General features: G+C 51.1%; 2 protein-coding genes and 1 long non-coding RNA gene across 7 annotated transcripts in view; 2 read left to right on the forward strand and 1 right to left on the reverse strand.

Annotated features, from left to right (window-relative positions):
* SPIRE2 (spire type actin nucleation factor 2) overlaps positions 1-8,311 on the forward strand; it is a 34,497-nt gene extending 26,186 nt beyond the window's left edge. For 2 of the 3 annotated variants that reach the window (XM_069549705.1, XM_069549704.1), the window contains exons 11-15: positions 1,692-1,826; positions 1,915-1,982; positions 6,588-6,615; positions 7,312-7,427; positions 7,636-8,311. In XM_069549705.1, coding sequence (XP_069405806.1) covers positions 1,692-1,826; positions 1,915-1,982; positions 6,588-6,615; positions 7,312-7,427; positions 7,636-7,858 — 570 coding nt within the window. In that variant the 3' untranslated portion in view covers positions 7,859-8,311. The remainder of the gene's footprint in view (positions 1-1,691; positions 1,827-1,914; positions 1,983-6,587; positions 6,616-7,311; positions 7,428-7,635) is intronic. The other variant, XR_011248544.1, reaches the window with a different exon arrangement.
* On the reverse strand, positions 1-10,559 carry LOC138418414 (uncharacterized). Of its 2 annotated transcripts, none has more exons than XR_011248547.1 (4): positions 9,846-10,559; positions 7,178-7,486; positions 6,303-6,407; positions 1-187 (listed from the first exon to the last, which is right to left on the reverse strand). It is a non-coding gene; the product is annotated as an uncharacterized lncRNA (long non-coding RNA). The 2 variants fall into 2 exon arrangements; XR_011248548.1 differs by lacking the exon at positions 1-187 and adding an exon at positions 4,764-5,430.
* TCF25 (TCF25 ribosome quality control complex subunit) overlaps positions 9,711-13,905 on the forward strand; it is a 21,147-nt gene continuing 16,952 nt past the window's right edge. For both annotated transcript variants that reach the window (XM_069549706.1, XM_069549707.1), the window contains exon 1: positions 9,711-10,926. In XM_069549706.1, coding sequence (XP_069405807.1) covers positions 10,735-10,926 — 192 coding nt within the window. In that variant the 5' untranslated portion in view covers positions 9,711-10,734. The remainder of the gene's footprint in view (positions 10,927-13,905) is intronic.

Genomic DNA, 13,905 nt, shown 5'->3' on the forward strand with positions numbered 1-13,905 from the left:
CTTAGGGAACTACATCTTATTTATTTGGCTGTGTGGGGTCTTGGTTGCTGCCCTCGGGATCCTCCTCGCGTTCTGCGGAGCTCTTTCCTTGCGGCACATGGCATCTCTAGTCGTGGGGCAGGCTCCAGAGCACAGTAGTGGGCCAGTGGTCATGATATGAGGGCTTCGTTGCCCTGTGGCTTGTCCCCTTTTTTTAAAGATGGATTCTTTATTAAAGATGTTATTTTTTATTTTATTTATTTTTGGCTATACTGGGTCTCTGTTGCTGCATGCCAGCTTTTTCTAGTTGCAGCGAGCAGAGGCCACTCTCTAGCTATGGTGTAAGGGCTTCTCACTGCAGTGGCTTCTTGTGCTGTAGAACACAAGCTCTAGTAATTGCAGAGGGTGGCTCATTAGTTGCAGCACATGGGCGTAGTGGCTCTGTGGCATGTGGGATCTTCCTGGACCCAGGATCAAAGCCTTGTTCCCTGCATTGGCAGGTGGATTCTTAACCTCTGGGCCACCAGGGAAGTCCCAGGACCACCTCTTGAAGGGAAGGATGTCGAGCAATCAGGGGACATGTGTTTAATAGCAAGTCTCGTGAGTCTTTCTCCAGCTCAGGACTCGAGAGCTTTCCAAGAGGCTTGGCTATCAAACCCCTGAACTGCGATGACCTTGCCTCAACCCAATCTACTGAGCACCCAACTTGAGATCTCTTAGCAATCTGTACAGTGAGTGTAACATCTGTAAGGTTAGAGGGAAATTGTTCACATATAAACAGCACCACCAGGCTACAGGAAACACTAATCAGAAGCCCGGAGACCTGGATGCTTCAGGTGAGAGGAGAGAATGCAAGTTCCCAGATTCACCCAGTGCCAGACAGAAGCAGCTGACCAACAAGTGTAAATAGGAGAAAATCTGACCACAAACACCATCCACTTCCACATCCTCTGGTGCCTCCCATGCCACCTTGTCTTCGTAGCTAACATTTTGATTCTGGTGCCAGACACTGCATCTTCTTAGTGGAGCTGAAATACCCTACTTCATAGAAGAGGAAGTGACCCTTTGAGAAGTCAAATTCTGTGCTAAGAACACAGGATTGTTCTCCTGGGGCAGAACAGGGTATACTCACCATGACAGCCCAAAGGGCCAGGCGGTTATGACGAGGTGGACAGGAGCAGCCAACTGACTAACAGACCAAGAGTGGCAGTGGATGGTTAGCCCTGGGAAGGAGGAGGGAGTACGGTGGTCGGGGGTTCCAGGAGGCTGGGGGCAGAAGGGGGCGTGGTGGTGGTGGGGTTCCAGAAGGAGTGAGGCGGGGGGCAGGAGGGCACTCTGGTGGGGGTTCCAGGAGGGAGGCAGTGGGCCTGGGGACTCTGGGTGACTTTGATTGTCCTGGGGTGTTTTCAGGTGAGCGACAAGGTTGGAGGCAGATGGTTCAGGTCTGGGTAGCATCATGAACAAAGGTGGGATGTGCTGAAGGGTTATGTGAGCAACGAGGTCATCGAGGGGCTCGCTGCCAGTAAGTTGTTGGGCCCAGGTCAGAGAGCTGCCTGTAGGAGTGTCCCAGGAGCAGTACAGCCTCAAGGCATGGGCGTTTTGGGGAGCTTGCCTGGACTGAGGCCGGGAAGATGCCAAGTCCTCAGGGAAGTGGGGAACTTGTGGAGATACCCTGAGAGCCTGAGACCAATGCCTCAGGCCTCCTGCCCTAGGAGTTCAGCCACCCCGTGGAAAGCCTGGCTCTGACGGTGGAGGAGGTGATGGACGTGCGCCGTGTGCTGGTGAAGGCAGAGATGGAGAAGTTCCTGCAGAACAAGGAGCTCTTCAGCAGCCTGAAGAAGGGGAAGGTGAGGAGCTGGGTGGGGGTAGGTGTGGGCAGGGCTGGGCCTGGCGAGTTTGGGACAACACTGGGCTCCAACCAGGCTCTCCTCACAGATTTGCTGCTGCTGCCGAGCCAAGTTCCCGCTGTTGTCATGGCCACCCTCCTGTCTCTTTTGCAAGAGGTGAGCCTTCTGTACGCACCTTGGCTGTGAATTCACAGGGGAAGGAGGTAGGAAGCCTCTCGCTTTCTGTCCAGTAGGGCTTCCTGTGGTTCGGGGCATGTTCCATCAGGCACGGTGACCAGTGCAACCAAGGAACAAAATTTTCAATTTAACAACTGAGGGACCCCCACTTTCATCCAAGATTGGGTAATAGGAAGCAGAACAGGCATTTCCCACAGGAAACGGCCAAAAAAAAAAAAAAAAGATGCAAAAACATGAAACATTAGTTCTCAAGAACCAATCAGGTATGAAGCAAGTACCAGAAAGCAGACAGGGTAAGCTCTGTCCTACGACTGCCTCAGCTCTGGACTTAGGCCTGTTCAGCTGAGAACAGGGGTACCCGGGCAGCTAGAGTTCACGGTACAGATCTCCACAGGGGAGAGGATTCTCCAGGAAGCAGGTCTCAGACCTTCACAAGGTCCTCCTTGCATATTCAGAGTTCTGATCAGCACATACACAAAGGAAATTACTGAGGGTGTGGAAACCTGGCCCACTGCCTATTTTAGAAATAAAGTTTATTACAACACAGTCACACCCACTTGTTTATTATTCATTTAGTCACATCTAAAATGTTGACTATCTGAGCTTTTAAAGGAAAAGTTTACTGACCCTGTCCTACAGATTTAAAGGAGCAGTACCAGGAATAGTGTCTGTTCCCACCAACCAAGGTGGCAAGTTGTGACTCATGGGCTGCTGAGTGAATCACAGAAAGGTCTTGCCTCACTACCAGAAATAAGCGCCCCCACAACTGAGCGACTTCACTTTCACTTTTCACTTTCATGCACTGGAGAAGGAAATGGCAACCCACTCCAGTGTTCTTGCCTGGAGAATCCCAGGGACGGGGGAGCCTGGTGGGCTGCCGTCTATGGGGTCGCACAGAGTCGGACACGACTGAAGCGACTTAGCAGCAGCAGCAGACTGAGTGCTGCTCCAGAACTAACAAATCAAAGTCAGACCAGAAAAGACCAAACTATTCCCAAGGATCTTAGCTGCTTCCTAGAACAAAACTCAAGTCTATGTGTCTACGTATATTCGCTCAGTTGTGTCCAACTCTTTGTGACCCTGTGTACTATACATGGAATTCTCTAGGCCATAATACTGGAGTGGGTAGCCTTTCCCTTCTCCAGGGGATCTTCCCAATCCAGGGTTCAAACCCACGTCTCCCCGCATTGCAGGCAGATTCTTTACCAGCTGAGCCACAAGGGATGCCCAAGAATATTGGAGTGGGTAGCCTATCCCTTCTCCAGCAGATCTTCCCGACCCAGGAATTGAACTTGGGTCTCCTGCATTGCAGGTGGATTCTCTACCAACTGAGCTATCAGGGAAGCCCATAAAACTCAAGAATAGGAGTAAAAAAATAGCCAGCATCAAGCCAGATAAAACGCCTGTCATCCAGTTGCAGATTATCAGGCATGTCAAGAAGCAGGAAAACATGACCCATGGTGAGAAAAACCAATCAAATCATGGAGAACTGACTCAGATTATAGGATTAGCAGATAAGGACATTAAAAATTTTGAACTGCATTTTATACCTTGAAAAGTTAAAGACATGGAAGATATAAAGAAGTGACAAACGTCTAAACCTGAAATGTATGAGATAAAAAAAATTACACTGGATGATATATAGCAGATTAGACATTTAGAGTAATGTGCAGAAGAAAAGATTAGTTAACTTGAAGACACAGCAGTAGAAACTATCTGAAATAAAACACACAGAAAAAAAGAATTTAAAATGAAAATGGCATTGGCAAGCTGTGAGGTAACATTAAGAAGCCTAATACAGCTATAAAGAAAGTCCCTAAAGATGTGGGGGCAGAAAAAGTATTTGAATAAATAATGGCTAAAAAGGTTTTCCAAATTTGATGAAAAGTATAAACCCACAAGAAACTCAGTGAACCCCAAGCACAAGAAACATGAATAAAATCACACCAAAACTCAACAATCAAATTGATCACTGATAAAACCAATGATAAAGAAAAATTCCTTTAAAGACAGACAGAAATTCCTAACTTCAGTCAGCAGATAAAAGACATACTGTGTATAGAGAAAGATAAAGATGACTGCAGATTTCTCTTCGAAACACTACAAGCAGGATGTCAGTGGAATAACATCTTTAAAGTACTGAAAGAAGAAAAAAGTGGTCAATCTAGAATTCTGTACAAGAATATTTGTGTCAAAAACAAAGGCAAAAGTAAAGACACTTCGAGAAATACGAAAGCCACCAGCAGACCCATACTGGGACAAATGATAAACGAGGCCTGCTGCATAAAATTAAAATGATGCCAGATGGAGATGTGAATGTACACAAAGGAATAAGAGCACTAGGAACAGTAGCTACTAAGATGTAAGTCTCCTAACATAAAAGATTCTCTTCCTATGCCTCCTTGAAAGGGAAACCGGTGCTTCCCTGATGACTTACTGGTAAGGGATCTGCTTGCCAACGCAGGAGACATGGGTTTGATCCCTGATCTGGGAGGATCCCACTTGCCACACAACGACCAAGCCCATGTGCCACAGCTATTGAGCCTGGACTCTAGAGCCTGGGAGCTGCAACTCCTGAAGCCCAGGTACCCTCGAGCCTGGGCTCCACAAGAGCAGAAGCGACTGCAACGAAAAGCCTGTGCACCGAAACTAGAGTGCGCCCCCACTCTCTGCACTGGAGAAAAGCCCAGGCGGCAGTGAAGACCCAGCACAGCCAAAAATAAACAGATGAGAAAAATACAAATGGTAAACCAATATGTAGCACCCAGCAAGGTGAAATTCAGTCTGCCATCCAAACAGAGTTTATTAGGAATGCAAAAAAGTAATAAAAAATGTATTTGGGGGCTTCTAACAGATGTATAAGTAAAAATATCCTAACAATATCATTAAGACTGAAGGTGAGGATCAGAAATATGCTGTTATAAGTTTTTTATACTGTACATTAGATGGTAAAATATGACTAGAAGGAAAACTGTGATAAGTTAGAGATGATCCTGTGAGCCCAAACACAAGCATTGAATTAGCCTTTAAGTCAAAAAGAATATACTGGATTGGCTGAAAAGTTCATTTGGGTTTTTCCAAATAAACTTTTTGGCCAACCCAATAAAATGGAATCATAAAAAAAAATACTCAATAAGGAAAAAAGAACAAACACGACAGAAAAAACAAATCTCAAGATGACAGACTTAAACCCAACTGTATCAACAATTACATTAAACATAAATGGCTTAAACAGGCCAATTAAAAGACAGAGTTTCCCATATTGATTAAAGAAAGCAAGACAATCTGCTGTCTATAAGTCGTGTATTTTTTTGGCTGTGCCATGCAGCTTGTGGGATTTTAGTTCCCCTACGAGGGATCAAATGCACACCCTCTGCATTGGAAGTGTGGAGTCTTAACCTCTGGGCCACCAGGGAATTCCTATGACCTGTAGTTTAAATAAAAGACACAAATTGATTGGAAGAAGGATGGAGAAAGATACCTCATGCCAATAGTAGTCTAAAGAAAGCCTGAGTTGGTATGTTAATACCATACAAAGTAGACTATGGAGCAAAGAATATTACCAGAGTTAAAGGAGTTCATTTCATGGTGATAAAGGAAGGAAATAATTCTGAACACTTTCTGTACCTATCAAGAGATTCAAGATACATGGAACAAAACGTTGACAGAACGGCAAGGAAAAATAGCTAAATCCATGGTTATAATTAGAGAAATGAAAAACTAAGGGTATAGGAGATTTGAATGACACCATCACCAACTTAATCTACATGATGTTTACAGAAACTAGTCCTTACAATGGGATGTACATTCTTGTCAAGTACACATGGAACATTAACCAACATGATTGTATTCTGGGTCATAAAACAGGTCTCAGAAATGTGGAAGGATTCATATCATACAGAGTATGTTCCCTGACCACAGTGAAATCAAGTCAAATGAATACAGAGGTTTGTTGATGGCAGATTAAGTATGGGACATCCCTCTAAGAGTATATGGTCCCTTGTTTTAAAAAATGAATTTGGACAGTTTGCACTGATGTGGAGAAGAACCCTGGTGTATCTTGATAGGATAGTACACAGGATACCCCATGCCATGTATTTTACTGTTATTTTAAATGTATGTTTTTATTCATTTATGCTTAGATCTGGAGCCTGGAAAGTGTGCTAGTAGGGAGCATCTCCAGAATGGGCTATACAGGAGAGAACGCATGACTAAAATTCTCTCTAGTGTTTGAATTTTTACAACAGAAAGGCATGTACTTTTGAAATCACATATGGATGGGAAATAAACATTACTCACTGCTTAAAGCTGGGCATGTCACCTGACGGCCCTGTGGCTGTGGCAGTGCTCATGTGGGGGAAGTCAGGCACCCTCCACTGCGGATCCATGGTCCCCAGAAAGAGCCTGGAAGGAAGGAGTATTTTGGGTGTGGAGCTAAGTAAAAAGAAAAGCAAGATTTGGGAGTAAAATGAGACTAAAACACTGATGTGGCCAGGGGGCAAGCAGAAGGCGGCAACAGTCTGGCCTGGCCTGCGTGCTAGACCCCTTGAGCTGACCCTACTAACCCTCTTCTTTCCTCTCCAGAGCCGTCTGCAACTCCTGTAGCATAAAGGTGAGGACCACCTGGGGTCAGAGCGAGGCCCCGTGTCCTGAGCGTCCTGCAGCCTGGCTGGGTTGTCTGGGAATGAGGTGGGGGGTTGACAGAGGCTCTGCTATCTCGAGTCTGATGACCCCCCCCTCCCTAGTCATTTCTTTCATCTTCTCCTTCCAGGAAGAACCCACTCCTACACTGCCCAAGACTGCAGTGGAAAGACCCTGTGGATGGTTCTTTTTTTTTTAAAAAAAATTCTGTTTTAGTAGGCCAGTGCCAAGAAACCCTTCTCTAAAGTCTCCTTCCAACACCACAATCCTCAAGTGTTTTTGGAAGGGCTTGCTTTAGATACAGCAGCCTGTAGTGTCTGTGTACACCTGAGGTGCAATTTGGGTGTCTCTCCTTCACCTCGCCTTTATCCCAGAGATAGTCCTCTGTGTGAGAGGTTTTTACCACCATGATTTTCAAACCCTTGCCTTTTATGACCATTCTCAATGTTAAGTGATGGTTACATTCAGGCCACTGGGCTACACCTGGCATGTTAAAAAGGCACACTTTGCTCTATAAGGCAAGGGAACCATACCTTCAAATGCCAGGCATGAAGGGGCGTCCAGTGAGCATGTGGGAGCCAGTGACCTCAGGCAGGGTCCTCTGCTGGCCGGGCAGGTGGCCTTTTTCGGGGGAGCAAGGTGCCTGGAGTGTCTCTCTGTATTGCAGATGAAGATGCCTTCTAAGAAGTTTTCTCACATCCCCGTCTACACACTGGGCTTTGAGAGTCCTCAGAGGATGTCAACTGCCAAAACCACGCCAACACAGAGAAGAGACGCCTTCCAGTGCGTGCTGCCCTTGGTGATGTTCCTGATGGGCTGGGAGCTGGGTGGGGGTTTCTCTTCTGGGGAAGGAGGGCAGAGTGGTCAGAGCCCGGAGTCCCAGTTCTTCCTGAGGAAGGGCTTTTGTGGGGTGGACTTTGCTCTGCCTGGCGTGGGTGTGGGGGATGCAGAGGCTCGGGCAGAACCCCCTGACAGCCCTGTCCTGCCCCAGATCGCTGCAAGGGCTGCAGTGGCGGAACGTGGAGGAGGAGTTCCCGCACATGTACACCCACGGCTGTGTCATGAAGGACGTTTGCAGCGACTGCACCGGCTTCGTAGCGGATGTGGTGCACTCCAGCCGCAGGAGTGTGGATGCCCTCAACACCACGCCGCGTCGTGCCCGCCAGACCCAGTCCCTGTATGTCCCGAACACCTGGACACTCGACCTCAAGTGATGACCTGTAGCCCCTGGGCTGCCTGGCAGATGCTTCTCAAGGTGCCCCCAGATGGCCATGCCTCCAGGGAGGAGCTGGGCTAGGCCTGGACCAGGACAAGTCTCCATCCTGGGACAAGAACCCCCGTCCTCCCGATGTGCATGTACATATATACATACGTTTATGTAATATATACACACAGCCTATATATTTATATTCACATCCCTTGGCCCCCAGAGCTCACGCCAGGACCCTCCCTGGGGAGACTGTTCCTCTCAGGATTCCTTGGGCGGGGTGGGAGCAGGTCTTCTCACTGAGACAAGGAGGGGCAGGTGGGTGTAAGCAGCACACTCAGAGGTGCCGGGGTGGTGCTGGTCCGGGGGCCCTGGTGATGCTGGAGGTCCTGGTATGGGAAGGCACTCTGTAGATTGTGCCCATGGCTACTCCTGGCCTAATAAAAGTGGTCTCACAGTCTCCGGTGTCGGGTGTGAACTGAGCTCTCTAGTTGCAGCAGTGGGCCTGTGCTCCGAGGGCAAAGGCTGGGCTCTGAGGGGCGGAGGCCGTCATGACACAAGGGTGCTCAGGGTCACTCCATGACCTGGCCATCTTGGTCTTACAGTCAGCAGGGCTGCATGTGTGACAACCGCTCAGCTGCTTTCTATCACCTGCCAGCCAGGGAGACCCTTCGGCCTCGTCCCCCAGATCTCTGCTGCTGTTCTCTAGGCAGAGGGCTTGCTTAGGGCCTGCAGAGCTGGGGGAATGTGTGAGCGGCCACCCAGGTGCTCTGCAGTGGGCTTCTGTGGTCACGCCATCTTACAGATGAGGAAGCTGAGGCTCAAAGAGGTGAGGGAACCGACCAAGATGCACAGCCAGGCCCACTGGATGCCAGGCTCTAAGGCCTGAGGAGGCCCCAGGGACAGAACGTGCAGCAGACGGGCCTTCGGGTGAAGTGCTTTCTTTCCCCAGCTGCGATCCAGGGACACTGAGTGACACAGAGAGAGCAGCCAGGAACAACATCCAGTTCCCAGACTTGTTCTAAGCACTTCCTGTGCAGGGAGTATTATTCCCATTTTAAATGGAGAAAACTGGCACAGAGAGGGTAAGGAATTGTGCCCAGTCACACAGCAAGCAAGGAGAAAACACCTCCAAGGGTGATAACATCCCCAAGGGCAGATAATCCTGCAGGTGAGGAAGCAGGCAGGGGACACATGCAGGTCCAGGCTCCCAATAAGGAGAGACTTGGGTTCTAATCCTCACAGGGATACTGTGAAATGAAAGCCACCCTGGGACAGCTGGACTAAGCCAGGAGGGCCCACATGTCTCCAAGGTGAGGTCAGGAGGGAGGGTCTAGGGTTCCCAGTGTTCCTGCAGCCTGGGTGCTGCGGGTTCGCCTCCTGCTGAACCCAGGGGAAGCAAACTCTGGTGTCCACCCAGCAAACCCGCCCCACCTCTGCTCACCTAATGTCACCCTCCTGACACGAAGGTGCTCGCTCTAGAACTGTTCACAGCCAAGCTGCCAGCTCAGGCCAGGCCTTTGGGAATACTGGGAGAGACCCAGGCCCAGAGTTGCCTGTTCAGGGAGGGCACCCCTCACAGTTCCCGGGCAGTCGACTTAGGGACAGCAGAGCAGGAAGCAGCTTTAGGTGACACCCCCGCGTTTCCATCCACAGGTGAGGTGACAAACCTGCATAAGCTAGTCACATCTGGGACGAGCCTGGCCCTGCACAGTCAGAATCTTCCTGAGGAGGGTGGCCTGGAGGTCCTGTGTGTGTGAACTTAACTCTTAGTGGCTGCATTGGGGCCCGGGTGGGGGTTGAGGCAGCAGCCACGTGCCAGCCACAGTGAAGGAGTCCCAGGGACTAGCATGGCTATCGGACCAGCGGTGCGAGCACTGGCACACAGAACTGCCTCCCTCTGGGTCCTCGCCAGCAGCCTTCCTCATCTGAGCTCTGCAACCGCAGGCAAGAAGGAAGAAAGACCTACGTTCTACGTGGGCCAGTTCCCTTACCTATAAACGGATGGATATCGACCTTCTAGGGTGATGTAAGAACGCAGTTCAGGGATCGGCCTGGTGCCGCAGTCGGAGTCGTCCGACTGACCGTGGCCCTTTGCTCTCCTCCGTCAGGGAGGGAGGGCCCATTTCCACGCAGATCAAGATTATCTTTCCCTCGCGTTTGGAGCTCTGCAGGGCAGGGGTTCTCAAATCTGCCTGCACGTTCTAGTCCCCCGAAGATCTCACGTCTGTATTTCTAGGGATGAGTCGTCGACCTTCACTGTAAACCGCTCCCCCCACACCCGCCCCGGGAGGTTATGACGCACGGCCAGAGTGGCGAGCCTCCACGTTAGACCACGGATTCCCCCATCCAAATATGTGGAGGAATCACCGGGGACTCACTAATTACAAGGCCAAATTCCTAGGGTGGACCCTAAGGGTCGGTTTCAGCCTGTCCGGGGTCCAGAGGACCTTCATCTTCAGCATGTCCAGTCCGCAGCTTTGGGAAGCTCCTCAGCTTGGAGGCGCCTACTTTTAAGGACAGAACCAGCCTCACAGGCGGCCGGCACAGGATGGCCCCGCCTACCCGAGGTGTTGCCCGGCCCCGCCCCCGGCCCACCCAGCCGACCAGCACTCGGGGCTGGAGGCTCGGAGCCCCACCCCGCCCAGAAGACCCGGAGACTCCGGCCCGTGGAGGCTCCCAAGTCGCGCGAGAACTCGCCCGGAAGTGTCAGAGCCTTTTCTAATACTATCGACAACAGAGAGGAAGTTCCGCAAGGCAGCAGCGCGCAGACGCGACACGCCAGCCTCGCGCCACCGCGCCTTAAATGCGCAGGCGCGCCGGCTGCTCTCTTTTCTGCTCTTCCTTCTGCCTGTCTCCAGACGTCAGCGGCTGTTGGGTCCTATGTCGCGCCGGGCCCTCCGGAGGCTGAGGGGGGAACAGCGCGGCCAGGAGCCCCTCGGGCCTGGCGCCCTGCAGTTTGTCCTTCATGATGACGATGATGTGGAAGAAGAATGCCCAAAGCGGGGTCCAGGTGGCCGGCGCCCCCGGGGCGCAGGGAAGGAGGGAGTCCGAGTCAACAACCGGTTCGAGCTGGTGAGACGTGGGGCTACCTGGGGTGGGGGCAGCAGGTGGGGGCGGTGTGCGAGGCGGGTCCGCGACGTCACGGGGCGGGGCGATGAGGGTCTGGGCTGCAGTGGGGGGGCGGGGCGAAAGAAGTGGGCGGTGACCTGAGGCCAGGGGCGGAGCTACGTTGGTTTTGTGCCGCGGGGAGGGGAGGGGCCATAGCGTTCAGGGGCGGGGTAAGTAGGGTCCAGGCTGCCGCGGGGTGGGTAGGGTCTGTCATGGGGGCGGGACCGCGGTTTGGTGGGCGGGGCTTCACTCCTATAGACTCGGGGCTCCAACACTGATTTCAGGGTTAAGTATCTCCCCCGCGGTGCCGTCGCAGGGCCTTCGCAAATGTCCTCACAACCCAGGACTCTATGCCTCTCCCTTGCTCGTCGTTTCGTCTCCCACAGCAGGGGCCAGGCACCGAGGAATAACGCCCCCACCCTGGGTTCTCCAAAGCTCTGGCTTCAGACTGTAGTTTTATTTTTTTTCTTTTGTCTGCGTGGCTAGTGATATCTTAGTTCCCTGACCAGGAGTGAACCTGGGCACTTGGCACTGAGAGCTTAGAATCCTAGCCACTGGACTGCCAGGGAAGACCCAACTGGGTCTGTAATTTTGCACGTGCTGGTTCTGGCTCCACCGACTCCCCTGTGTAGCAGGTAGCATTCTGCTTCCTGTGCCCAGCACACACCTGGGGCTCCACACGACTGCCCAGCGATTGGAGGAGTAGCAGTAGGTCTGAAGATCTAGGAGAAAACACCTCTCTCTTGGTCTGGCTCCCAGCTTCCCAGGAAGGTGGCACGTTAGGACCCATCCTAAGACAATGGGGAGTGTAGGCCGCCCGTCCCACACAGGAAGTTTGGTTTAATGGTTGTCCTGTCTCTCTAAGGTGAGAAGGCCTCACTCCAGTTTCTGCTGGAGTGCTGGGGGTGGCATGAAGTCTGTCTTCAAAATCTCTGGATACTCTGTCCACCTCTTCTGAGCCTCCCCGCACCCTTGTTTCTTGTCATTTCTTTCTTTGTAACTTTTTATTATGGAAGATTTCCAACATATGCAAAAACAGAGTGTTACAAGTAACCGCCATGTTCCCCCACCAAGCTTCCCTGCCTCCCCACACACAGCCAGGTCTGGTGGTTTTACCCCAAGGCTCTCATCACATCATTTATCCCTAAATTTTGCAGTTACTTTTTGACTTGTCCCCAAACCATCAGGGCTTCTTTCCATCCCACTTGTTCACAGTCTGAAATGGGTTTGTGCTGGAGTTGGCCATTTTCACGGACCTTCTGTCAGGGTAATTTCTCCTTATTCTGACATCCTCCAGGTTTAGTCTTTTTTTTTTTTTTTTAAGTCAAACAATAATAAGTTATTTGGAGAACATTCACACATCCCAGGCACTGTTGTGATGTTGTGTGCCATACTGTCTGCGCAGGTCATGTTGTCCCCATTGTACAAATGAGGTGGTAAGTGACACCCACTATGTAAATCCAGGCTTGATGACTTACAGTTGTACTCTTAACCATAACCTGGTATTTGTCTCTGAGGCATAGTTAGTGTCCCTTCTGAAGAAGAATGAAAAGTAGATGGATGGTAGGCCAGGATATGTGGGGTAAATGGGAGAAAAGGCAGGTTCTTCTCTGTGTGAACAGAGGGAAAGCATGCTTATGTGGAGCCCCATGAACTCAGGTCAGGGGACCAGTGGCTGCACCTGTCTGGTGTGCTGTGTGTGTTTCCTTGTGCTTTCCGGTAGGACACTGATGTGGCCGGCACAGACCTCCATCGTGGTCTCTGGATTCACACCTCACCTCCCATCGTCCCCTTTAGATGTTCTGCAGACATCTCAGACTTGGTGTGTCCAAGCTTCAGCTGCCTTCTGCCTCCTCCAGCCCTCCCTGACTGTTGAGGGAGCTTCACTGTCCTGTCACTAAGGCCAGTAGCCTGGAAGCACCCATGACCCTTCTCTCTCACACACCACGTGCAGAGCCTGGTAAGGCCTGGACGGCTCCAGGCACAGCGCCGGTGGGGTGGCCATCGCCTCCGCCTGAATCATTCTGACCACTCCCGCTCATCCTCTTGTCCTCTGCCGCTGTCTGGACGCAGTAGCCACAGGGATCCCGTCAGGTCCACGTCTGCTGTCAGCCCTGCTTCCTTACAGCCCCCGAGGGCCTGGGTCATGTTGCTCATATTCTGGAGCCACGGGCCGGAAACACAGGTCTCCCGCCATCCCCTCTGCCTGGGACGTGCCGTGTTCCCCCGTCGCTCACTTCTCAGGCTTCCCTCAGATGTTACCTTCTGAGTCTTGCTCATCCTTCCCAATTTAAAATTACACTCCCCTCCCACTCCTGTCTCCATTCTTCTGGTCTTTGTCCTTTTCCCATGGAGGTTTATCACAGAGGAAACCAGCCAAGTTACCTCCATGTTCTTTTTATCTTGTGCTGCTTGCCTCCCTCTGCCTTGTGAGAATGGAGATTTCATTGTTCCCGAGTGTGTCCCCACCCCCCAAGTGGCATCTGCCCCCGTGGGTGTGCAGGGAGGTTCTCTGAGGCCAGCCTGTGAGAGCTTACACCTAGCTTTGCAGTCAGAAAGACCCAGATTTGCATCCTGGCTCCACCTGTCCTTACCCGTGAGAACTCGGCTGGCATTCGTAACATATGTGAACCTATGTGTCAGCTCCACTGCTTCCTGCCTCATGGGGTTGTCACAAGGGGTCAGTGAACTCCATGCCAGGCACACAGCACTAAGCAGATGTTGGTATTAAATGATGTTAACAACCGAGAAAGGGTGTAATAGTACTTAACTGGTTCCCTTACCATCCGTGGGAGTGAGAAGATCTCTAGGGTGTCTGTGACTGGGGCTGTCCTCTTTTCTGGCTCTTGGGTGAGTTTCCTTGGCCTTAGATTAGAAATCATCTGTCCTACCTCATTCCGAGTGGGTTTTGAAAATCCATTTTATTGAACTATAATTTATATG

Source organism: Ovis canadensis, chromosome 14 (genome assembly GCF_042477335.2).
Source record: "Ovis canadensis isolate MfBH-ARS-UI-01 breed Bighorn chromosome 14, ARS-UI_OviCan_v2, whole genome shotgun sequence".
Lineage (NCBI taxonomy): Eukaryota > Metazoa > Chordata > Mammalia > Artiodactyla > Bovidae > Ovis > Ovis canadensis.